Source organism: Mobula birostris, chromosome 11 (genome assembly GCF_030028105.1).
Source record: "Mobula birostris isolate sMobBir1 chromosome 11, sMobBir1.hap1, whole genome shotgun sequence".
Taxonomy (NCBI): Eukaryota; Metazoa; Chordata; class Chondrichthyes; order Myliobatiformes; family Myliobatidae; genus Mobula; species Mobula birostris.
In genome coordinates, this window is record NC_092380.1 from 6,295,179 (window position 1) to 6,321,928 (window position 26,750).

The 26,750-nt window shown below is 44.8% G+C and overlaps 1 protein-coding gene across 1 annotated transcript in view; it reads right to left on the reverse strand.

Moving 5' to 3' along the window:
* LOC140205361 (glutamate receptor ionotropic, NMDA 2B-like) overlaps positions 1-26,495 on the reverse strand; it is a 383,673-nt gene extending 357,178 nt beyond the window's left edge. The window contains exon 1 of the mRNA XM_072272956.1: positions 26,094-26,495. Coding sequence (XP_072129057.1) covers positions 26,094-26,495 — 402 coding nt within the window. The remainder of the gene's footprint in view (positions 1-26,093) is intronic.
* Between the last annotated feature and the right edge of the window lie 255 nt (positions 26,496-26,750).

Sequence of the window (26,750 nt, forward strand, 5' to 3'; positions counted from 1 at the left end):
TCCAACCTTCAAATCCCTTACTCACTCTTCCTTCAGTTAGTCCTGACGAAGGGTCTCGGCCTGAAACGTCGACTGCACCTCTTCCTAGAGATGCTGCCTGGCCTGCTGCGTTCACCAGCAACTTTTAAGAGAAAATACTCTCTTCCGTAGATGCTGCCTGGCCGGCTGAGTTCCTCCAGCATTTTGTGTGTCTTGCACTCAGTGGCCACTTTATTAGGTACACCCGAACACCTGCTCATTAACGCAAATATCTAATCAGCCAATCATGTGGCAGCAACTCAATGCACAAAAGCATGCCGACATGGTCAAGAGGCTCAGTTCCGAATCGGGTTGATTATCACCGGCGTATGTCATGAAATTTGTTAACTTAGCAGCAGCAGTACAATGCAATACATGATAATATAGAAAGAAAAATAAATAAATAAATTGATAACATTAAATATATACAGTATGTGTATATTGAATAGATTAAAAATAGTGCAAAAGCAGAACTATATATTTTTTTTTAAAAAAGGGAAGGTAGTGTTCATAGGTTTGATGTCCATTTAGGAATCGTATGGCAGAGGAGAAGAAGTTCTCTCCTCAGATTAACAGCCATTGCTTCCAGAGGAACTCCAGAAACAAACATTTGATCCTCGGCCAGAAATACTCAGTCAACATCTCTTAAACCTTGGCAGCTTGATCCCCAGGTCCAACTTACTTGGTGTGTGGACTCTGCTGGCAATTCTGGTGTATGGAGGGGTATGGTCCAGGTGCAGGTCAGTGGGACGGGGCAGAAAAATGGTTCGGCACAGCCAAGGAGGGCCAAAAAGGCCTGTTTCTGTGCTGTAATGTTCTATGGTTCTATGGTTCTAAGTTGTTGCTGTTGTTCAGACCAAACTTCAGAATGGGGAAGAAATGTGATCAAAGTGACTTTGACCGTGGAATGATTGTCGGTGCCAGATGGGGTGGTTTGATTATCACAGGAACCACTGATCTTCTGGGATTTTCATGCACAGCATTCTCTAGAGTTTACAGAGAATGGTGTGAAAAATGAAAGGAGACCAGCGAGCAGCAGTCCTGTGGGCAAAAACGCCTTGTTGATGAGAGAGGTCAGGGGAGAACGGCCAGAATGGTTCAAGCCGACAGGAAGGCGGCGGTAACTCAAATAACCACCTGTTACAACAGTGGTGGGCAGAAGAGCACCTCTGAATGCACAACACGTCAAACCTTGAAGTGGACGGGCTACAGCAGCAGAAGACCATGAACGTACACTCAGTGGCCACTTTATTAGGGTACAGGAGGTAGCTAGTAAAGTGGCAGCTGAGTGTGTAACAGCGGGGTAGAGGCTGGATGGTACATGCATTTAGGCTTTTGCATCTTCTGCCTGATGGCAGGAAGGAGAGGGAATGTGCAGGACGGGTGGGTAGCTTTGATTATGCTTTATTGAGGCAGTGAGGAGTCTACACAAAGTACATGAAGAGCAGGCTAGTTTCTGTGAAGTGCTGAACTGTGTCCACAGCTTGCTGCAGTTTCTTCCAGTCTTGGGCAGAGTAGTTGCCGTAGCAATGGTGTACCCAGTAGTTGTCAGACTAATGATGGTTTCTGAGATATATCTCAAACATTTGAGAGGGTACATGGTAAGTTTCTTTAGCTTCCTAAAGAAGTAGAGGTGTTACTGTCAACACACACACAAAAAATGCTGGTGAACGCAACAGGCCAGGCAGCATCTACAGGAAGAGGTACAGTCGACGTTTCAGGCCGAGACCCTTCATCAGGACTAACTGAAGGAAGAGCTAGTAAGAGATTTGAAAGTGGGAGGGGGAGATCCAAAATGATAGGAGAAGACAGGAGGGGGAGGGATGGAGCCAAGAGCTGGACAGGTGATTGGCAAAGGGGATATGAGAGGATCATGGGACAGGAGGCCTAGGAAGAAAGAAACGGGGAGGGAGGAAAAGTCCAGAGAATGGACAAGGGGTATAGTGAGAGGGACAGAGGGAGAAAAGGAGAGAGAGAAAAAAAGAATATAAATAAATAACGGATGGGGTATGAGGGGGAGGTGGGGCATTAGCAGAAGTTTGAGAAGTCAATGTGCTTTCTGAGCTATGGTTGGACCAGAACAGGCTACCGATGCTGTTCACTCCTAGGAACCTGTGCACCCAAACCTCTCAACTTAACACCACTGACGTTAGCAAGAGGATGTGCACCAACCCGCTCGTTCAGCCTGCTGTACTTCCTAATTCTCCTCTGGATCTTTGCACTTCTTCATCTGAGCCACTACTCCGAGTTCCCTTCCTCTGCCAGCTCAGTTTAAACCTTCCCAATGGCAGTAGCAAATCTCCCAGCAAGGATGTTGGACCCACTTCCCTTGTCTCTGCCCGTATCAGGTAAAGCCCTACGCACCATTGAGCACATCTATAGGGAGCGCTGTCGCAGGAAAGCAGCATCCATCATCAGGAACCCCGTCACCCAGAGGTCGTGCTCTCTTCTTGCTGCTGTCATCAGGAAGGTAGTACAGGAGCCTCAGGACTCGCAACACCAGGTTCAGGAAGAGTTATTACCCCTCAACCATCAGGCTCTTGAACCAGAGAGAAAAACTTCACTCAACTTCACTTGCCCCATCACTGAACTGTTCCAACAACCTATGGACTCACTTTTAAGGGATCTTCATCTCATGTTCTTGATATTTATTGTTTATTTATTTACTATTATTATTTCTATTTTTTTGTATTTGCACAGTTGTTGTCTTTTGCACATTGGTTGTTTGTCCGTCCTGTTGATCTCATTGATCCTATTACGTTTCTTGGATTTATCGAGTATTCCCACAAGGAAATGAATCTCAGGGTTGTATATGGTGACATATTATGTACTTTGATAATAAATTTACTTTGATCTTTGAACTAAACTTCCGGTTAAACCTGGTGAATTTCCCTGGAGGTATGCTGTCTGGGATATTCTACTTGGTTAGCAAACAGCTGTGCAATATTCTCCCTTTGAATGCTGAAGATGAACTTCTGTCCCTTTATGGTAATTGGGTAACCATTGGTCAGGGTCAGCGTGGGTACTGTGTCCTAGCTGTCTACGTGATACACAAGCCAGGGCAGTACGATATGGAGAGCAGGCTGCTTCCCCATGGAGCAAACTCCCCCTCTCCACGCAGCTGATGAACCCAAAGGAACGGCAGAGGCCGATACAGTTTGACACCGGCAGTGTCGTGGGAGTCATCAGACAGCGCTGATCTCAACGTAGGACGGCCGTAGGGACTTCAGCTCTGCATTTTTCCCTCAGGGTTTACTCCTGAAGCCTTCCCCATGAGTGGGTATAGCCGCAAGGCAGCAGAGGTTTGAGAACCGAGTTTTTCTTCTCCTCGGTGAGCTGCCAATCACTGCTGACGAGCTCCATCCATCTGGAGCCGCTGATTTTAAGGCATCAGCAATCTTCCCTTGGCCCCTCTCCTGTCAGCTGCAATGGTTCCACTGGGCTTAGTAGCTAAACCATACAAGAAGGCTAAGAACTGGACTCGGTTGTCAGAGGGTATTTAAGATGCACACCATTGGGGGCATTTAATAGGTAGCAGGAGCTTGCCCCCACCCCACCACCTCACTGGATTGATAAACCTTAAGAACTTAAAGAAAATCATAATTGTATTTTAAGTCTGCCTCCAGGAAGAAGTCATCGGAAACAGATGAAGAACACAAAGGATAGAGGGAAGAGGGAAATAAGTCATGAGGAAGGAAGGGGGAAATTCTGGCACTGAAATATGGAAGATGCTCAGGGCCAGTCAACCCGCATTCCAGGACTTTGGAAAAGGTGACTTTGGTGATTGAGGATGCACTGTTTATCATTCCCAGAAATTCCAAAGATTCCAGAATGGTTCCCAAAGATTGGAAGCATGCAAATATAGGTCTGTTATTTCAGAGAAGGGAGAGTGAGATAATAAGCAAACTGTGTGCAATTGGCTTCATGTAAGCAGAAGGGAAAACACTGGACTAACTTCTAAAGGTCTTGTTCTATAATATCCAACGAAATCTGGTGGCATGGCAGCGTAACTTTACAGAGCCAGAAGCTGGGGTCCAGTCCCCGCTGATGTCTGTCAGGAGTTCATACGCTCTCCCCATGACCATGTGGGTTTCCTCTGGGTGCTCTGGTTTCCTCCCACGTTCCAAAGATGTACGAGTTAGTAAGCTGTGGACATGCTACAGTATGTTGGCTCTGGAAGCACGGCGACACTTCCCCATAACCCCACGATTGCTCAATCTTTCAAGTATTTAACTCCAACTAAAAGATGGCCAAAGATCCGGCTTCCATCAACTTCTCAGGAAGAGAATTCCAGAGAATCACACCGTCTGAGAAGTAATTACCACATACCTGAGTTCTAACTATTTTGCAACTATGTCCCCTTACTTACAATCCTCCCACAAGTGGAAAGATCTCATAATCTACTCTGTTAAACTCACTTTACATGTCTGAATAAGGTCATTACCCCACTATTTCCCTCCCCCCATTCTTCTAGATGATGCAAATGACACATTTCGCTTTATGTTTTGTTGTTTCGATATACACGCGAAGGATGAAGCTACTCTTAACTTTAGGTGGTGGTAACCTTGTAGAATCTAAAACGAGTGGTGGAGTTCTACGGAAAATGCAAACTAACACATGGGTGCCACGGCAGCGTAGCGGTTAGCACAACGCTATTACAGGTCGGGTTGTTAGAGTTCAGAGTTCAATTCTGATGTCATCTGTAAGGACTCTGTACGTCCTCCCCATGGAACGTGTGGGTTTTCTCCGGGTGCTCTGGCTTCCTCCCACATTCTGAAGGCGTACCGGCTAGCAGGTGAATTGGTCATTGTAATTTGTCCTGTGATTAGGTTAGGGTTAAGTCGGGGTTTGTCGTAGGTTGCCGGGCAGCACGGCTCAGAGGGCTGGAAGGACGTGTTCTGCATTGCATTTCTAAATGAAATAAAACAATAAATGTACAATCAATCAAATCGTGATGCACATTACAAAGTGGTGCAGCTAGCCGCACTGCTGCCTCACAACTCCAGCAGCCTGGGTTCGATCCCGACCTCGGGTGCTGTCTGTGTGGAGTTTGCATGTTCTCCCTGTGACCACGTGGTGTTCCTCCACGCTTCACTTTCCTCCCACATCCCAGAGGCGTGAGGTTAATTGGCTGCTATACATTTTCTCCTGGTGTGTAGGTGTGTGTGGGAGACTCTGACTGGAGTTGATTAGAGTGCGGGGAGAACAAAATGGCTGCTTGAGGGTTGGTGCAGGCTGTTTTCCAGCTACATGTCTGACTGCACGATGCAACAAGGTTTTAGTTAGATATTTATTTATTTATTGAGATACAGTGCAGAATAGGCCCTTTCAGCCCTTCAAGCCGTGCCACCCAGCAATCCCTCAGTTTAAGTAAATATAAAGGCATCCGTTAGTCTTGCGAGACCATGGATCTGCACCTGGGAAGTCTTCACTCTCCAGGGCGCAGGCCTGGGCAAGATTGTATAGAAGAGCAGCAGTTGCCCATGCTGCAAGTCTCCCCTCTCCACGACACCAATGTTGTCCAAGGGAAGGGCATTAGGACCCATACAGCTTGGCACCAGTGTCGTCGCAGAGCAATGTGTGATTAAGCGCCTTGCTCAAGGACACAACACACGCTGCCTCGGCTGGGGCTCGAACTCATGACCTTCAGGTCGCTAGTCCAATGCCTTAACCACTTGACCACGTGCCCACACAATCCCTCAGTTTAACCCTAGCCTATCCACAAGACAATCTTACAATGACCAATCAACCAGTACAACTTTGGACTGTGGGAGGAAACCAGAGCACCCGGAGGAAACCCACGCAGTCACAGGGAGAACGTACATACTCCTTACAGGCAGTGGTGGGTTGCTGGCACTGTGCTAGCCACTATGTCACCATGCCGCCCGAGATTTCACGTTTCACAAATAGAGCTCAAAACTGTCAGAATTGATTGAACAGGCTTGGGCTCTTTAATCTTGAGGAGTAGTGACCCCACAGAAATAACTATTATTTGATTGTTTAGAGATACGGTGTAGAATAGGCCTTTCTGGCCCTTAGCCCACGCCACCCCAGCAACCTCCCGTTTAGCCCTAACCTAATGACAAGGCAACTTACAATGACCATTTAACCTGCCAACCGTTATGCCTTTGGACAGTGAGAGGAAACTGGAACACCCAGAGAAAATCCACGCATTCCACAGGGAGGAGGCACAGTCTCCTTACAGATGACGTTGGAATTGAACTTCAAACTCCGACATCCCGGGCTGTAACGGCATTGTGCTAATCGCTACGTCACCGTGGTGCACTGTTGTAGATGTGAAATGATGCTCCTATACGTAGGAGAGTTCAAAACCAGAGCCTTAAACCTAGTTATTGGTCGCTTGTTGTGTTCTGCCTTGTTCTGCCAAGCATTATGGGTATGCTATGTTGGCACAGGAATGTGTGGTGAATCTTGCGGGCTGCCTTAGGCACAACCTTAGGCGTGTTGTTTGCTGTCGCAAATGACACATTTCACTGTATGTTTCGAGGTGCACATGGTAGGTCAACTTGAATCTCGAATGAAGCTGCCTCATACATTCTGTTAGGAATTCTGGAGAATTCAAAGAGAGGGAGGTTGAAGAAATGGCTAATTCGGGGGTTGGAGAAAAAGGGTAAAATCAAGTTCAGGTTCAAGTTGAGTTCATTGACATTCAACCACTCATATGTATACCGCCAAACGAGACAATGCCACCCCAGACCAAGGCGCACAACACAGTACACATAATTCAATGGAAGTCATGGCATAAGCAAGCACACGGCATGCATGAAAATTCCTGGAAGCATGGTTTTCTGCAAATGGACATGTAGACCTCAATCCTATTTATGAGCCAATGAGGGCACAATTCCAGACCACAATGCTCAACGTTCACCACACAGCCAATCAGCCATGAGATTTCCTCCCTACGTCACTACTGAGTTTCCGTAACGACAATCAGTCAGCTGATTGCTAAGTATATAAAGGCCAAGCATTGGGAGGACACACCACAAGTGAACAGTGCACCGATGATGTCTCCTCACACGGTGACGAAACGTTTGCAAGTGGATTGCCAAAGTCGGAGAGCAACTCAACCCAACCAGATATAACTCACACACGCGCACACGCACGCACGCACGCACGCACGCACGCACACACACACACACACACACACACACACACACACACACACACACAACACTGAACTAATATTACCGCACATAAATTAACAAATAATAATGTGCACATACTACACAAGTTCAAAGGTAAACAGTATTACTCTATTGGCACTTCATGCATGGTGAGACCTGGGTAGTGGCAGGGAGTTCAGTAGACTCCTGCCCCAGGGGAGGGAAGCTGTTTCCCATCCTAAGAGCCCTTGTCCTGATGCTACAATACCTCCTGCCTGATGGTGGGGGGGGGGGGGGGGGGAGTCAAAGAGACTCTTGGACAGATGAGAGGGATCACTGCCCTGTGTATGAGGTGCTCCTGATAACTATCTCTGATGGGTGGAAGAGAGACCCCAACGATCCCCTCAGCAGCCCTCGCAATCCTTTGAATGGATTTGCGGTCAGGTGCCTCGCAATTCCTGCACCAGGCAGTGCTGCAGCTGGTCAGAACACTCCCGACAGTGCTCCTATAAACTTGGGTTAGGATGGGGTGCGGGGAGGGGCACTCGCCTCATGGATTTCAGAAGGGCTAAATGAGCAGCTAAGGTTTGTGTGATAGCCCAGAGTGGTGGTTGGCAAGTGAATTGGTCACTGTAAACTGCCCTGGGATTAGGCTAGTGTTAAATCAGGGTGGCATGGCTCAAATGGTCAGAAGGGCCAATTTCAAAGATTCAAAGTACATTTATTATCAAAGAATGTATAAATTATACAACCTTGAGATTTGTCTGCTTACAGGCAGCCACAAAGCAAGAAACCCAAAAGAACCCAATTTGAAAAAAAGACCAATACACAATGTGCAAGTTAAGAGGGAAAAAAACACACAAATCATGCGAACGATTGAAGCGAACGACAGCATTCCGAACCAAATTGAGTCCTTAGATCCGAACCCTGGAGCAGCCCGGAGTAGGCCCAAAGACTCGATTATCAGTTCATCATATTAGTGGGCATGGAGCACAGCAGCCGGGGCAGTCTTCATAGCCTCAGAGCCATGGAGGGAGGAGAGCGAGGGACATCGGCTCTCGCCTCGGTTCGCGGCACCCTGTCTTTTGAGCGCTGTATCTCAGTAAAAAGACAGAGTTGACACAGGATGAAAAGGGGAGGCAAATACAGGGCTTCAGTTTCAGTGTGAACTAACCAACTCCAATGGCTTGTCTGACTCAGAGCAAAAGCAGTGACCATTTATCTAAATGTCCGTGGTCTGATGATGATTTGGTTTATCCAATATTATTTTTGAGTCATGATTAATGTGCTTAGAATGAATTTTATCTGCAGTAGCAATTCCCATCGATACAAATTAAAGTGACTTCAGCCTGCTCTGTGTGTGATTTATATTTATCACACTTTTCAATAAAATATGTTAAAATCTTGTATTTTCATGTAGAAGTAAAAAGCAGAGCTTCATGGTGCTTCATCAAGACTGATTAGCAGTGAAAAGATTTAAATCAAATATATTCCTGACTTTTTTTGTCCTCTAATGCTTTTTTACAAAACAACAGAAGGAAAAAGGAGCTATAATTGTCCCCTCAAGTCTGCCCTGCCACTCAATACAATCATGGCTGGTCTATGCTTGCATCAACACCACATACTTGAGTTCTAACTATTTTGCAACTATGTCCCCTTACTTACAATTCTCCCACAAGTGGAAAGATCTCATAATCTACTCTGTTAAACTCACCTTACATGTCTGAATAAGGTCATTACCCCACTACTTCCCTCCCCCCATTCTTCTAGCCTCCACAGAATGTAGACCCAACCTATCCACCCTCTCTTAATAGGACAATCCTCTTAACCCAGGATGTAGCCTGGTGAATCTCCTCTGGACTGACTCCATTTTTTTAAGGTAGAGTGCCCAAAACTGTGCACAGTATTCCAGGTATAACTTCAACAATATCCTGTACAACTGTAACAAGAACTCCCCATTCTTAAACTCCAAATCCTTCTCAATAAAAACAAATATGCCACATGCCTCTTAATTCCTAATTTATACTTTATACTTTATTGTCGCCAAACAATTGATACTAGAACGTACAATCATCACAGCGATATTTGATTCTGCGCTTCCCGCTCCCTGGAGTACAAATTGATAGTAAATATTAAAAATTTAAATTATAAATCATAAATAGAAAATAGAAAATGGAAAGTAAGGTAGTGCAAAAAAAAACCGAGAGGCAGGCCCGGATATTTGGAGGGTACGGCCCAGATCCGGGTCCGGATCCGTTCAGCAGTCTTATCACAGTTGGAAAGAAGCTGTTCCTAATCTGGCCGTACGAGTCTTTGTTAACTACTCTAGACTTGCCGACTATGTTTTTATGATTCATGCACTAGAACACCTCAATCCCTCTGAATTACACTCATTCAAAGTTGCAATTTAGATAATAATCCACCTTTTGATTATTCTAACCAAAATACATGACCTCACACTTCCCCAGGGGGTTTCCCAACTTGGGGTCCACAGATCCCTTGGTTAATGGTAAGGCTCCATGGCATTAAAAAAAGTTGAGAACCCCTGCTTCACCAAATAAAACTCATTTGCCTGGTTTTCGCCCACTCACTTAGTCCATCCCATATCCACCTGTCTGTTTTTTTAGCGTGTCGCACCAGACAATCAGCCATTCTTGTCTGGCGTGTGGCGTCAGGATTGGTCTCCTTTCGGATTGACCGGGTCACGATATGAACGTTCCTGACTCGACTCTTCTTTTAACGAGGCTGAGTGGCTAGCTTGACGCTCAACCCGGCACGGATGGAAAGCGCGCTCCGGGGGAGGGGTGGCCCGACTTGGATTTGAACTCGGGAGCCTTCGCTCCGGAGTCCGGCACTGATGCCATTGCGCCACCAGCCGGCCAGTACAATAGTATAGCCGTTAGTCTGACACTATTATAGCGTCAGTGACCGGGGTTCAATTCTGCAGCAAGTGTTCCAGCTTCCTCCCACATTCCAAAAATATACAATACTGTGCAAAAATCTTAGGCATATACTGTATGTATAGCTAGGGCGCCTAAGACTTCTGCACAATACTTTGTATGTTATGTCTTTCCACGTACAGCAGGGGAGGAAAAGATGGCAGCACAACACAGCACGCACGGCCACTCCGAAATGATATCGTATTTGTGAAGTAGGTACCGTGCACAATCCTGACTTGATGGAGACGGACATGAGAAGCACAGAGGAACATCTGGAGAAACTTCTGAAATGCCCGCTGCGCTGCCGCTGCTACAGTGCGATCCAGAATCTCCGGAGGGGAAGGCCCCAAATCCTCAACTTTGCCTATTGTCTGTTGCTGGGACCGGGGTCGAAGCGCTCGGCAGAGATGGTGCTCGGTGCTCGGTGTCGGAGGGCTGGTCGGAGGCTCGGAGTTTTCGGACGGACTCGAGAGTCAGCTGTGGTCGGGTGCTTCCAGGGTGCTGCATCGGCAAGTTTGCGGCACTGGAAGCTCATGGCAGGGAGAGTTTTTCTTCCTTCTACCGTCTGTGTGAGATGATGGGACTTTCGAGAGACTTTGAGACTTTTTTTTACCGTGCCCATGGTCTATTCTTTATCAAATTACAGTATTGCTTTGCACTGTTGTAACTATACGTTATAATTATGTGGTTTTTGTCAGTTTTTCAGTCTTGGTTTGTCTTATGTTTCTGTGATATCATTCTGGAGGAACATTCTATCATTTCTTAATGCATGCATTACTAAATGACAATAAAAGAGGAGGTTGTGTCCTCATAATCTAATCTAAACAAAAAATTTAAAAATCTAATCTAATAACACAATACTACTGAGCTAATACAAAAATAAGTATTCGTATTTCTGTTTCCCAACCATCTTCCTGTTTTAACCGTGAGGGGATCCAGGAGTGCCCCTATTAACTGTTTGAAGAGAGACAGAGAGATACATTCATCATTGATGGTTTGTTTGGAAAGGAGAGAGAGAGACGAAGATTAACGGTTGGACAGTCACTTTAAGGCATTGGAAGTAACTTTGGATTTTTACTGAGTTTGGAGTTGGAGACAGCACCGAGCAGCTCGTAAGTTGCTATGGTGACCGAAGGCGGTGTTATTTAACGGACACTCGATGTTATGATTTTCAGCGGGTTGTTGATATTTCTTCAAGGACTTGTTGCTTGCTTGTGCATTTCCTTTACAGATAAAGGAAGGAGGGACTCTTTGAATGACAGGTGATGCTCAGCCTGGTGAAATAAATGGGAGGTCAGATGATACAGACCTCAGACACATGATCTGGACACTGAATGAGCGTTGTTGTGCCCGCAGAGAAAGTGGGTTTTGGAGGATCGATCAGGCGGATCGATCCAAATTGCTATTCCACCGTGTGAAAAAGGGGTTGACTGGTGGGGAGTTGTCTATGTGTCCACCCTTGCCGGGCTGATAGCTCCACCACAGAAGACCGGTCCCCCTGGTTAAAGGCACAGTCGGTGACTTGTAAAGAATTTCGGACGACGACGAGAAGATCAGCGGCATCAGCTCACCTGAAGACTCAACTCTCTCTCTCTCTCTCTCTCTCTGTCTCTCTCTCTCTCTCCATCACTACTCAACTAAATACCACGAGCTGAACTGAACTGAACTTTACTCAACATCGTAAGACTGTATCTTTTTACCCCTAGACTTAAAGAAGCTTGGTTTTTCATACATATATATTCCACACTTACTTTTATATACACTCATTGCTAACCTGTTTGATTTATTTACATTTATATTACTGTATTGCGTAGTTACTAATAAATATTAGTAGTTTATAGCAAAACGAGACTCCAAAGTGGTTTCTATTTCTGCTGGTTTCTTTATCCCCGTCACGGGGTACGTGACATAACCAACATACAGTATTGTGCAAAAGTCTTAGGCACCCTAGCTCGATATGCCTCAGACTTTTACACAGTACTATACAAGTTAGTTGAGCGGTGGGGTGGAGATACATCTCTCCCAAAGGACTCCACCATACCCTCTTACATGCCACAGCTCCTGACGTCACACTTCGTACACTTTGGAAGATCGAACTTGAAGGTAGAGCATGGGGTCTACATCCATAGATTCCTCAAAGTTGCCACGCACTTCGACAGGGTGGCTCAGAAGGTTTATGGCGTGTTGGCCTTCATTAATTGGGGGATTGAATTCAAGAGCCGCAAGGTAACATTGCAGAATGCTGAAAGGCCTAGACAGAGTAGATCTGGAAATGATGTTTCCCATGGTGTGAGAGTCTAGGACAAGAGGGCACAGCCTCAAGTTAGAGGGGTGTCCATTCAAAACAGAGATGCGGAGAAATTTCTTTAACCAGCGACTGGCGAATTTGTGGAATTTGTTGCTACAGGCAGCTATGGAGGCCAGGTTGTTGGGTGTATTTAAGGCAGAGATTGATAGGTAACACATATCAAAGTTGCTGGTGAACGCAGCAGGCCAGGCAGCATCTCTAGGAAGAGGTACAGTCGACGTTTCAGGCCGAGACCCTTCGTCAGGACTAACTGAAGGAAGAGCTAGTAAGAGATTTAGTAAGAGTAAGAGAATCTCTTACTAGCTCTTCCTTCAGTTAGTCCTGACGAAGGGTCTCGGCCTGAAACATCGGCATACCTCTTCCTACAGATGCTGCCTGGCCTGCTGCGTTCACCAGCAACTTTGATGTGTGTTGCTTGAAATTTCAGCATCTACAGAATTCCTCGTGTTTGAGAGATTGATAGGTTCTTGATTGGACATAGCATCAAAGGTTATGGGGAGAAGGTCGTGAACTGGGTTCGAGGAGGCGAGAGAAAAGGATCAGCCATGATTGAATGGTGAAGCAAACTCGATGGGCCAAATGGCATAATTCCGCTCCTGTGTCTTATGGTCTATAAAACTCTGCTTAGACCACACTTGGAATGTTGTGTCCAGTTCTGGTTGCCTCATTATAGGAAGGATGTGGAAGCACTTGAGAGGGTGCAGAGGACATTAACCAGGATGCCGCCTGGATTAGAAAGGACATTTTATGAGGATAGATTGAGTGAGCTCAGGCTTTTCTCTTTGGAGACAATGTGGATAAGAGGTGACTTGATAGAGATGCGTAAGATTATGAGAGGATGGATAGAGTGGACAGCCAAACATTTTCCCCAGGGTGAAAATAGCTAATATGAAGGGGTATAATTTCAAGCTGATTTGAGAAAAGTATGGGGAGGGCTGTCAGGGGGAGGATTTTTTCCACAGAAAGTGGTAAGCACATTCTGCCAGTGTTGGTGGTAGACACAGATATTTAGCAACATTTAAGAGATTCTTAAATAGGCACATGGATGATAGAAAAATGGAGGGTGACAAGCAAGGGTTAGATTGATCTTGGCGTTGGTTAAATTTCAGCACAGCATCATGACCTGAAGGGCCTGTACTTTGCGGTACACTTCCATAGTCTATGTTGCATGATCTATCTTCAAAGCTCATAAAATGCCTTCTTTAACCAAATGCCTTCCCTTTATTCGTCATTGAGCACACCTACATGGAGTGCTGTCGCTAGAAAGCAGCGTCCAGCGTCAGGGGCCCACACCATCCAGGCCGTGCTCTTTTCTCACTGCCAGCAGGAAGAAGGTACAGGAGCGCTAGAACCCCCACCATCGGTTATTACCCCTCAACCATCAGGCTCTTGTACTAGAGGGGATAACTTCACCCAGCTTCACTCACCTCATCTCCGAACTATTCCTACAACCTATAGACTCACTTTCAAGGATTTTTCATCTCATATTCTTGATAGTTATTGGTTATGTGTTATTATTATTATTTCTTTTTTCTTTCTGTCTGTATTTGTGCATTGGTTGTTTATCCATCTTGTTGGATACGGCCTTTCATTGATTCTATTGTGTTTCTTGTATTTACTGTGAATGCCTGCAAGAAAATGAATCTCAGGGCTGTATATGGTTAGGTGTATAAACTTTGATTACTAGTGTTTCATTACTAGGTGTTCTACATATATGTTGGGCTTTTGTTCTTCTCAATCAGGGGTTCCCAACCTTTTTTATGTGCTATGGACCAATACCATGAAGCAAGGGGTCTGTAATAGTAGAGGTCAGGACTTTGGAAGGAGCTGTTGATGCCACATCTGTCAATCACTGCAGCCCAGGCCAATTATCTGCTGGCTGTTCTGGTCGCACAGATATTATCTTAATTGCCCTCGGCATTGGTCGCTTTAGAGATACAGCTGAGGTTAATACTTGAATGAGTCGGAGCGAATGGAGAGGCTGTGATTTTCAGAGACTGCGCAGAGTTTCACACAGTCCTGGACGTGTGTGGCAAACCAGCCGAGACAGCCTAGAGGGATCCTGAGGCAAGGTTCCTAAGAATGAAGGTGACCCTGACTCCCGTGGTGCATGCACGGGTGTTTGCTTGCTATACGAGCTTCGGCGCCACTCTCGGGCCGGGTCACTCTCAGAACCCTCGCCTCTGCTCCGATGTATCAATACTGGGGCCTACACATAGATTTCAGATTCATATTTTATTTATCACACGTACAGTGAAATGTGTCCAAAAGACCGTAAGAGATGGGAACAGAATTAGACCATTCGGCCCATCGAGTCTGCTATTCCATCATGGCTGATTTATTATCCCCCCTCAACTCCATTCTCCTGCCATCTCCACATAATCTTTGATGCCATTTCTAATCAAGAGCCTATCAACCTCCGCTTTAAATATGCCCAACGACTTGGCCTCCACAGCCGTCTGTGGCAATGGATTCCACAGATTCACCATCCTCTGCCTGAAGAAATTCCACCTCCTCTCTGTTCTAAAGAAACATCCTGTATTCTGAATCTATGCCCTCTCGTCCTAGACTCCCCCACGACAGGAAGCATCCTCCCTACGTCCATTCTATCTAGGCCTTTCAATATTCAATAGGTTTCAATGAGATCTCCCCTCATTCTCCTGAACTCCAGTGAGTACAGACCCAGAGCCATCAAAATCTCCTCATACAATAACTCTTTCATTCCTGGGACCACTCTTGTGAAGCTCTTCTGGACACTTTCCAATGCCAGCACATCTTCTCTTAGATAAGGGGCCCAAAACTGTTCACAATACTGCATATGCAGTCTGACCAATGCCTTATAAAGCCTCAGCGTTACATCCCTGCTTTTGTATTCTAGTCCTCTCAAAATGAATGGAAATATTGTAGTTGCCTTCCCTATCACTGACTCAAGCTGCAAGTTAACCTTTAAGGAAATCCTACATAAGGAATCCCAAGTTCCTTTGCACCTCTGATTTCTGAATTTGCTCCCTGTTTAGAAAATAGTCTACACCTTTATTCCTTCTATCAAATTGCATGACCATATGCTTCCCTATACTGCAAGGTTATATGCCATCTCTATTGCAGTTATGCTGCCTTTAACTTCCCTTATCAGCCACCATTACCTCATTCTCCCCTTAGAACACTTCTTCTTTGTGGTGTATCTGTCCAGTGCCTTCTCAATTGCTCCCAGAAACTTCAGCCATTGTTATTCTGCTGTCAACTCTACTAGTGTCCCCTTCCAATCAACTTTGGCCAGCTCCTCTCTCATGCCTCTGTAGTTTCTTTTAGTAATATTGATACATCTGATTTTAGCTTCTTCCTCTCAAATTACAGGATGAATTCTATCATATTATAATCACTTCCCCCTAAGGCTTCCTTGACATTAAGCTCCCTAATATTAAGGTAAAGGAACTCTTAGGAGGCAGTGATTACAATATGATAGAGTTCGCCCTGAGATTTGAAAAGGAAAAGCTAGTAAACAACCAACACACCCAAGGTTTCCACACATTCTGGGATGGCAGGACTTTCATATGATGAAAGACTGGATCGACTAAGCTTATACTCGCTGGAATTTAGAAGATTGAGGGGGGATCTTATTGAAACGTATAAAATTCTAAAGGGATTGGACAGGCTAGATGCAGGAAGATTGTTCCCGATGTTGGGGAAGTCCAGAACGAGGGGTCACAGTTTGAGGATAAAGGGGAAGCCTTTTAGGACCGAGATGAGGAAAAACTTCTTCACACAGAGAGTGGTGAATCTGTGGAATTCTCTGCCACAGGAAACAGTTGAGGCCAGTTCATTGGCTATATTTAAGAGGAAGTTAGATATGGCCCTTGTGGCTAAAGGGATCAGGGGGTATGGAGAGAAGGCAGGTACAGGGTTCTGGATTGGATGATCAGCCATGATCATACTGAATGGCGGTGCAGGCTCAAAGGGCCGAATGGCCTACTCCTGCACCTATGTTTCTATTCTGGAGCCGACACACCATGCCCACAGCGCTCAGCAAAATGACACATAACACAACAAAGACAGAACATAACAGCAACAAAGCAACAACAGGCAAACAAACCTTGTCCCTTCCTCCCTACCAATGCACATACACAGTCCTCTAACCCCAAGACAGGCCACCATTAGTCTCCAGCCTCCAGCAGACTTGTGGATTCACAGACATTGGGACCCAGGGTCCCCAGCGGACGCGCAGAGATTTGCAGACCCAGGGTCCAGCCGTTGGGCCTCGACCTCCAGACTTCCAATGGAACTCATACTTTGTTCCAGACCTCCAATCGACTTTTGGTCTTCAATCTATATCTCTGATTGACGTTCAGGCTTTGATCTCGATTTCCAATTGACCTTTGGTCTTTGATCCGGACTTTAAGTCATATTTCAGGCTTCGATCTTCAGTATTGACCCAGCACTCACAGGTGATGATGAATGGCGTTGAACACGCAAGTTGGTATAGTCTTTCATTGATTCTATTATGGCTATTATTCTATTATGGACTTATGGATTTGTGGATTATGGATTTGTACCATTAACATGATATCTTTATTTTTATGAAATTAATAAAAAGATTGAAAAAGGATTTATTGAGTATGGCTGCAAGAAAATGAACCTCGGGATTGTATATGCTGACACATATGTACTTTGATAATAAATTTACTTTGAACTTTGAACAAGGAATCTGAATGAAGACCTGACCTTGAGGGCTCAAATGGAGACTCGCCGATGACAAGACCCCGACATTAGGCCTCAAGCTGTGTTGTCACCAGTTACAGGACCCTGAATATTCTCTCCGTCCTGCTAGCCCGACGTCTGACCACTCCCTTACAAATTGCCTTCAACTCCCGCCAGTCCTCAAATTCCCCCACACCCTTGCCCCTGACTCCTAATTCCCCTCTCTGTCCCCAAATCCAAGCCTATGAACCTAAAAAAAACCCCTAAAACATTGTAAAAAAAACTTTAAAAATGAATTCCACCATTACTGCCTGTGGTTGCTGAAACAGACCAGCGTTTAACAAAGACATCCACTTGGACGGTTTTGAATTTATGGAGACACAAGAAACTGCAAATGCTGGAATCTAGAGCAACACGCGAAGTGCTGGTGGGTCAGGCAGCATCTGTGAAGGGAGTGGATGGATGATGTTTTGAGATGTGACTCTTCAGATGTCAGGCCTGGCTTTGGAAATGGGTTAGCAAGCTGGAGGGTCAGTTAACTTTTAATTATTTTGCCTTTCTTAGCGAATTTCTACAGATGCACTGCGGAGAGCATTCTGACTCGTTTCATCACCGTCTGGTACGGAGGGGGCCAGTGCACGGGGTCGGAAAAGGCTGCGGAGGGTTGTAAACTCAGCCAGCTCCGTCATGGGCAAAAGCCTCCCCTCCATCGAGGGCATCTTCCTGAAGGTGATGCCTCGAGAAAGTGGCATCTGTCATGAGAGGAGAGAGATCAGCGCGCCGCGCGTGCGCAGCCCTCTGGTGAAAAGTGATTAACGTATCCATTAAATAGGGGCCGTGGACAATTCTGATTTGATGGAGATGGATGTGAAAGCACAGAGGAATATCTGGAGAAATTTCTGAAACGCCACTTCGCTGCTGTTGTTACTGCACGGTCGGGAATCTTCCGGAGGGAAGGCCTCAAAATCCCCGGCTTTGCCTGCTGTTGGCGACTGAGATTGAGGTCGAATCGTTCGGACGGAGATGGCGCTCAGTACTCGGTGTCGGAGAGCTGATCGGAGGCTCGAAGTTTTCGGATGACTCAGAGTCGGATTGTGGTCGGGCATGACAGGGAGAGCTTTTCTTCCTCCTCCCGTCTGCGTGAGATGTGGGACATTTGAGAGACTTTGAACTTTTTGCTGTGCTCACGGACTTCTTCATCAAGTTATGGTATTGCTGCACTGTTGTAACTATATGTTATAATTATGTGGTTTTGTCAGTTTTTTCAGTCTTGGTCTGTCCTGTGTTTTGTGATATCACACCGGAGGAAATATTGTATCATTTCTTAGTGCATGCGTTACTAAATGACAATCAAATAGGACTGTGTGTCTTCATAATCTAAACTGGAAAGGCCTCCATCACCCAGAACATGCCCTCTTTTCATTGCTACAATCAGGGAGGTGGGTCAGGAGCCTGAAGGCCCACACATCAGGAATGCTTCTTTCCCTCCACTATCTGTTCAACGCACGACTAACCAATGAACACTACCTCACTATTCTGATCTCATTTGCAAGATTAATTTATTTTTTATATACTCTTATTGTAACTTATTGTAAGGTTTTATGCCTGCACTGTACTGCTGGCAGCAAAGCAACACATTTTATGCCAGTGATAATAAAACTCATTCTGATTCTGATTAATATTTCAAATGATTTCTAAGTGTTCAATGCCTCCATTTATTCATATTAATTACTTTCTTTAACTGACTAGTTTTTAGATGGCCCTGATAATCAGAGACATTTAAAAACTGTAGAGATCGCTGATAGCTTTAACAGGTGGCAGAGACTCACCACCAGCGATACCTTTTGTCTCAGCCCAGAACACCAGCCAAGGCCTCACTGCTGTTCAGACGACACCATCTGGCCCTGGGGCGCAGACAGCCAGAAAGACTGTCCTTCCTCGGCCTCAATACCTCCTTGTGCAACTGGATCCTCAATTTCCTCACTCGCAGACCCCAGTCAATTCGGATGGACGACGACATCTCCTCCACAATCTCCGTCAGCACAAGAGCACCACAAGGCTGAGTGCTTAGCCCCCTGTTCTACTCGCTTTACACTTCATGGACTGTGTGGCTAAGTGCAGCCCCAATGCCATATTCACGTTGGCTGATGACACCACTGTTACAGGCTGAATCAAAGGCGGTGATGATTCAGCATAGAAGAGGGAGATTGAAAATCTGGCTGAGTGGTGCCACAACAACAACCTCTTACTCAGTGTCAGCAAAACCAAGGAGCTGATTATTGACTTGAGGAGGAGAAAACCTGAGGTCTACGTGCCAGACCTCATCAGGGAATCAGAGGTGGAGAGGGTCAGCAACCTTAAGTTCCTCATTTATCATTTCAGGGGACTTGCCTAGGGCCCAGCACATAAGTGCAACTGCAAAGAAGGCATTGCAGCAACGCTACTTCTTCAGGAGTTTGCGAAAATTCGGGACGTCGTCTAAAACTTTGACAGACTTCCATAGATGTGGAGGGGAGAGTATATTGACTGGCTGCATCACAGCCTGGTATGGAAACACCAATGCCCTCAAACAGAAAGTCCGATAGAAAGTAGTGGATATGGCCCAGTCCATCATAGGTAAAGCCCTCCCCACCATTGAGGACGTCTACATGGGGCATTGTTACAGGAAAGGAGCATCCATCATAAAGGAACCCCACCTTGAAGAGGTCATGCTCTCTTCTCACTGCTGCAAACAGGGAGGAGGTACAGGAGGCTCAGGATTCACCACCAGGTTCAGGAACAGTTACTACCCCTCAACCATCAGGCTTCTGAACCAGAGAGATAACTTCACTCAACTTCACTTGCCCCATCACTGAACTTTTCTCACACTCTATGGACTCATTTTCAAGGGTTCTTCATCTCATGTTCTTCATATTTATTGTTTTTTTTTTCAGCTCAAGCTAGTAAAACCTGAGGTATAGGCATAGCCAAGTACACTCACTCTCAATTGCTAGGAACTTCCAGACTATTCTAGTGGTGTTTAATATTGTGGCTTTCTGAAGATTTACATAAATATTGCTGTGTAAACCTAATGGTTTAATGCTATTATGTAGTGACTTTGGGATGTTACCAGGTGTAGATATTACCACCGGGACAATGTATACCCTGTTCATGTTCCATAGTCTTTCAATTTCCTCTTTTGATTCAGCATATTTCTGGTATTTTTCACTGATTTCTGTATGTTATGTGGGTTTGGAATGGCTAGATCTATTAAGTGAGTTGTTCTCGCTTGTTTATCCTGTAATATTATATCCAGATGGTTATTATTGATTGTCCTATCTCTAATAATGGATCAGTCATAATATAATTTGCGGGACTTCGATTATAAAACTGGATCAGGCTCGTATATATAGTAAGGTATGGAGTATTTTATAACTTTGTACTTTAAAGCAAGATTTTGGAGAATGATGTTTGACTGTGCCTGTGTAAGTAATCAGATTGAGTTAAACTGCTGCAGGATCCTGCAATGTGTTGGATTGTTTCTGGTTTCTCTTTGCATTTTCCACATTTACCATCTTGAATTTGTCGGCCTCTTACTATGTACTTTTCATCATTTCTTAGTGTTAGCCACCTAGTTCTATATTGCCAAAAGAAAACCCTTCTGTTTCTGGGTAGAGGTCTCCAACTCTGAGCCAGTCATTCGAAGCTTCCTTGTCAACATCTAGTCTGTTCAGATCATGGGGATGTCTTCCATGGAGGGTCGTGCTCTTCCATTGGTTCACTTTTTCCTCTATAGTGATAATTTATTCATTTTTCTGTGCTGTGCTTTCATTTAAGTTTAGTGGTGTGGACTCCTTATCAAAATTACATATGCTCACATGGAGTGCTGAGTTCTGTTTTTATTGATGAAGGTATATACTTAGAAGTTCATTGTGTAAATTTTTAATGTCTTGTTATCCCTCTTTCTCCTTCTGTCCTTGGTAGTGTTAATCGAAGTGTGTTCAAGTATACATAGAGTTTTCTAAAATCTGTCATTTCAGTTTTAATTTTTCTTTGTAAATTTTCCAGACTGGTTTTCAGACCATATTGTGCCAAAAGACTACATTAATCTGGGTAGAGCAAAAGTGTTTATTGCCTTTGTTCTATTTGGCAGATTTTCTTAAGCCCTGAAGTAAACTCTGTAGAAAGTTTTCCTTTTATTGCATTATGATCTATTTTCTTTGCTTATTGGTATCCTAGATACTTGTATGTTTCATTTCATCCATCGGTTGTATTGTTTCCTGCTGCTCTGTTTTATATTCTATTAGCTCTATTGCACCTTCCTTTATGTTTAATATTCTGCACTTATCTAGTCCAAAGTTCATGTTTATATCTCTGGAAAATAGCCCTACTATTTGAATTAATTGTTTTCACTTTACTGATGAAGGAGTGTATAATTTCAAATCATCCACCTATAGAAGGTGTGTCAAGGTATAATTTGTTTGGCTGTCTCTGATTTGATACTGGGTATTTTCATCAGTAAATTAGAGAGCAGGTTTAAAGCTAGACAAAACCATAGTGGGTTTAGAGAGTCGCCCTGGAAAATGTCTCAGTTTAGTTTAATAACCATGGTTGTTCGTTTTTGGTTGTTAATAGATAGGGTGATTACAGTAGCCAATCCTCCATCAGATGTTGCAGGAATTTAACAAGTACTTGGTGTAGTTTGTATATATTATATATATTAAGAGCTTCTGTTAACCATCAGTCTGAGACAGAATCAAATGCTTTTTGGTAGTCAATATAGCAACATGAACGATTTCTGCTTTTCCACCGGGCTTGATTTAGAATTACAGAATCTATTATCAGATGTTCTTTACATCCTTTCATACCCTTAAGGCATCCTCTCTGCTCTTCTGTGAGTATATCGTGGTTATCGAAGTGAGTGGTAATTAGTTGCGAGATGCATGATGCTACAATTTTCTATATAGTTTGTAAACAAGTAATAGGAAGATGTTTTGATGGGTCATTTGTGATTTCCCCTTTAGCTAAGAGATAAGGTTTAGCTTCTGTCAGAACATCAGGTGCGTCTTCAGGATTTTTAAGAAAATTGTTGAGATCTATTAATGTGTATATATTAATACATACAGTATATTAATATATATAATATCATTATTATTATTTCTAATTTTCTAATCAGCCCTGCTGGTGCACTCTTTCATTGATTCTATTGTGGCCATTGGATTAATTGAGCAGGCCAGCAAGAAAATGAATCTCAGGATAGTAAAACACACAAAATGCTGGAGGAACTCAGCAGGCCAGGCAGCATCTAGGAAAAGAGTAAACAGTTGACATTTCAGGCCGAAACCCTTCGGCAGGAGAGTACGCAGATATTTCTCAGTGTGGTATATGGTGACATAAATGTACTTCGATACTAAATTTACTTTGAACTTGAAACTTTAAACATAGAGCCCAGCTGAGCATCAAGAGGCAGGGAGCACAGGCTGCAACTCTGGGCACCGTGCTTGGCCCAGCTCAATCCACCCCATTGTGCGGCCTCAGATAATCAATCAGTTAGGTAGTTATGTCAGTCCAATCAGTTGGCACATCATCACCTTGGGAGGAAATCCATAACACAAAAGATTCTGCAGATATCGGGAAACACTCTCATCAGGGAGGAGGCTACAAAGCATCCACGTCAGGACCACCAGACTCAAAAACGGTTCCTTTCCCCAAGCGGAAAAGCTGATCAACACCTCCACCCCTCCACACCCCCAACCACCACTACTTTGTCATCTCCTGACAGTTACCTTTTGTACAAACACTCTTGTACCTAACGTTACCTATGTGCATTCAATCAATTTTATGCACATAAGTGATCTTATGTATTTATATTTATTGTGTTTTTATTATTGTGTTCTTTATCTGGAGCAGTCTGTTGTATGGAGTCGAATCGTGGACCTTATGCAAGGAAATGCAACGACGACTGGAGGCATTTGAAATGTGGTGTTTAAGGAGAATGCAGGAAATTAGGTGGGTGATGAGGTCAGTAATATGGAAGTGTTGAAGAGAGTGAGGAGAGAAAAGGAGTTGCTGAAGAATGTGCAGAAAAGGAAGCTGGAATATGCCGGGCACTTGTTAAGAGGTGGTGGGCTGCAGAAATTGTTATTGGAAGGGATGATAGAAGGAAAGAGGGAAAGAGGAAGGCAGCAAACCACTCGGTATGATAATGTGAGGCAATGGACTGAGTTGAGTTACGCCGAGGCCAGAAAAAGAGCGCAAGATCGAAGAAGATGGAGGTTCATAGCCGCCAACCCCGGATTCGGGACAGTACCCACTGACTGACTGACTGACTGTTCTTTATCTTATTATGGGTTTTTTGTGCTGCATCAGACCCAGGGTAACACATTCCCCTTTACACTTGTGTACTGGAAATGACATTAAGCAATCTTGACTCTTGAATCTTGAATTTAAAATGCTGGAGGAACTTAGCAGGTCAGGCAGCATCAATGGAGAGGAATAAGAGTTGATGTTTTGGGCCGAGACCTTCTGATGAAGGACCTGGCCAGAAAATGTCAACTGCCTATTCCTCTCCGGAGATGTGGCGTGACCTGTTGAGTTCTGCCAGTATTTAATGGATGTAGCCCCCAAGGCTCAGTGGAAGGGTACCTCTCTCTACTGGCTTTAAAAAAAAACTGTGTGTCTGTGTCTCGGATCATTCAGCAAAACTTATCAATGTGCCCACGAAGATGTCTATTGGGGATAGTCCCATTCGTCTGCAATTGGCCTACATCCTTCAAAAATGTTGCTATCTAGCTTTCTCTAGCCTTATCTGGCAGCTTGTTCCATATACCCCCTCCCCCCTCCCCTGCCTGAGTGAAAAAGCTTCTCCTCAGGTCTCTTTATGTATTTTGTCTTATTTTATTTAGAGATACGCAGAGTCATATTCATCATGAGAGATCCCCACCACCCAGGCTATGCTCTCTTCTCACTGCTGCCATCAGGTAGAAGGTACAGGAGCCTCAGGACTCACATCACCAGATTTAAGAACAGTTACTACCTCTCAACTGTCAGGCTCTTGAACAAAAGGGGATAACTACACTCACTTGCCCATCCATTGAGACATTCCCACAAACAATGATCTCGCTTTAAGGACTCTTTATCTCATTATCTCATGTTCTCGTTATTTATTGCTATTTATTTATATTTGCATTTGACAGTTTGTTGTCTTCTGCACTCTGGTTGATCTTTCACTGATCCTGTTATAGTTACTGTTCTACAGAGTTGCCAAGTATGCCTGCGGGAAAATGAATCTTAAGGTTGTATACGGTGACATATATGTACTTTGATAATAAAATTTGCTTTGAACTTTGAACTTTGAGTAGGCCCTTCAAGCTGTGCTGCCATAGCAACACACAACGACTCCTATTTAACCCTAAACTAATCACGGGACCATTTACAATGACCAATTAACCTTAACTGGTACGACTTTGAACTGTGGGAGGAAACCAGAGACCCTGGAGGAAATCTACACATTCCATGGGGAAGATATAGAGGACACTGGAATTGAACTCTGATCTCTGGAACACCCTGAGCTCTAATAGCGGCGTGCTAACAACTAGGCTACCGTTGTTTCAGAACGTGCTTCAGGGTAAAAAAAATCTCAGCCTGTCCTCATAAATCAAGATTTAAGATTGAAGTTTACTAGTCATGAGTCTATCTAGTAAAATGCGTCATTTGTGTAAACAGCCTATGCACCTGTGGACGTACAGGGAGCATCTCACAAGTGTCAACACGCACATTCCAGCATCAACATAGCATGCCCACAGAACAACACAGAACACAACAAGCAATAGACAACAATGGCAAAATCAAGCCCCCTACCCAAACAAATACAATCTCCTAATCCCAGGACGGGCCCCCAGACTCCAGCACACGTGGACTCAGGCCTGCAGACTCTGGACTTCAGCCTCCCCAGTGAATTAAAATCTTTCAGTTACAGTAACATCGCTGAACTTTTCTCTGGACCCTTTCGAGTTTTATGCCGTCCTAGAATCACAGAGCAAAGTGAGGCCCATTCTGTTGGTCACACAGTGAACTGATGATACTTACTGCATCCTCTAGAACAATATATCATCTGTCCTTCTCAAGGCTACTGCCATTTTCTAAACTTTCTCATGTCTGCAAGCCAAATACCCGAGCAATCACACTGTCAAGTTCACCAATGTCACAATCGTGGTGGGGAATCTTCACCAACAACAATGAGACGACCTACAGGTAGGAGGTGCAAGTCCTGATGCCAACAAATAACCTCTTCCTCAATGCCAACAAGACAAAGGAGATGGTTATTGCCTTCAGAAAAACCCACACCACCTTTATATCGGCGGCTCAGCAGTGGAAACTACAAGAAGTTTCAAACTGCAGGGAGTGCCCATCTCGTACGACGTCTCACAGTGCCAGAACGAGCCCTCCACAGCCGAGAGAGCTCATCGACCCTGTACTTCCTGAGGAGGCTGAAGAGAGCTGGGCTCCACGCATCAACTCTCACGACCTTCTGCAGACGCGCAGTGGAGGGCATCCGAACATGACACGTCACCGCGTGGAGCGAATACTGCACTGCGGCAGACAGCAAGGCATCTACAACAAGTGGGCAAAACTGCCCAACACATTGCAAGCACGATCGAGCACATATATGCAGAAAGGTGCCAGAGGAAATAGGGTCAGCGATATTATGAAGGCAACCCACCTTGCTTATGGACTGTTTGTCCCACGCCCATCCAGGAAGAGGCTACACAGCATACACGCCAGGGCAACAAAACTTCCCGCAGGTCATCAAGCTGATTAACACCTCCACCCTCTAACACACTCCATCACCAATACATCTGCATCATTAGGTGTCAGTGTATGTTCATACAGTCAATGTACATAACAGTTACTTGTAGATTGTGTTTTATAGGACTGCTTATTCCACCCCATCCTGGGATGGGTATCAACAGAAAGTATCCAGGCTTTTCCACCAACCATAGCACAAACAGGGAAAGAACCAGTTCTTACCTTGTCTGCCATAATCATCGAAGAACCACCGTGTATTCCAAGAATTGGGATCATAGTCTGAGCGGAAATAAAATCCAAAATTTCTGCAATGGACTCGTGATCGGTGTCGTCGCCAAACACCACGCCGTGCATCTTCATCCCGGACATGAGGTCGCACACGCGTGTGATGATGCTCTTGGGGTCGGTCTCGTTGACCGTGACCTGTACCACGTTGGGGTCGATGGGCAAGTGTTGGAAGTCATCTTTGTTCAGAACGTCTTTGATGTCCATCTCGCAGGATGTGCCTCCGAGGATCACGGCAATGTTCAGGGTGGGGTTGCTCTTCATGATCCCTTTCGCCCAAACCACATGAGACACGAGAATTAATAAAACCTTCAGGAATTGCAAGCCCATGTGCCTCATCTTCATTGAATTTATTCCCTGCAATAGAGAATCCAAGCGTTAAAACAAAGTAAACAGCATATCTCAAACATCCAGGATTAAATGACCAGTCAAGTGAAGAGCAGTTGACGGCTCTGGGCCTGTATTCACTAGAATTCAGAAGATTGAGGGTGACTTGATTGAAACCTATTGAATGGTGAAGGGCCTTGGATGTGGAGAGGATGTTTCCTATGCTGGTTGAGTCTAAGACCAGGGGACACAGCCTCAGAATAGAGG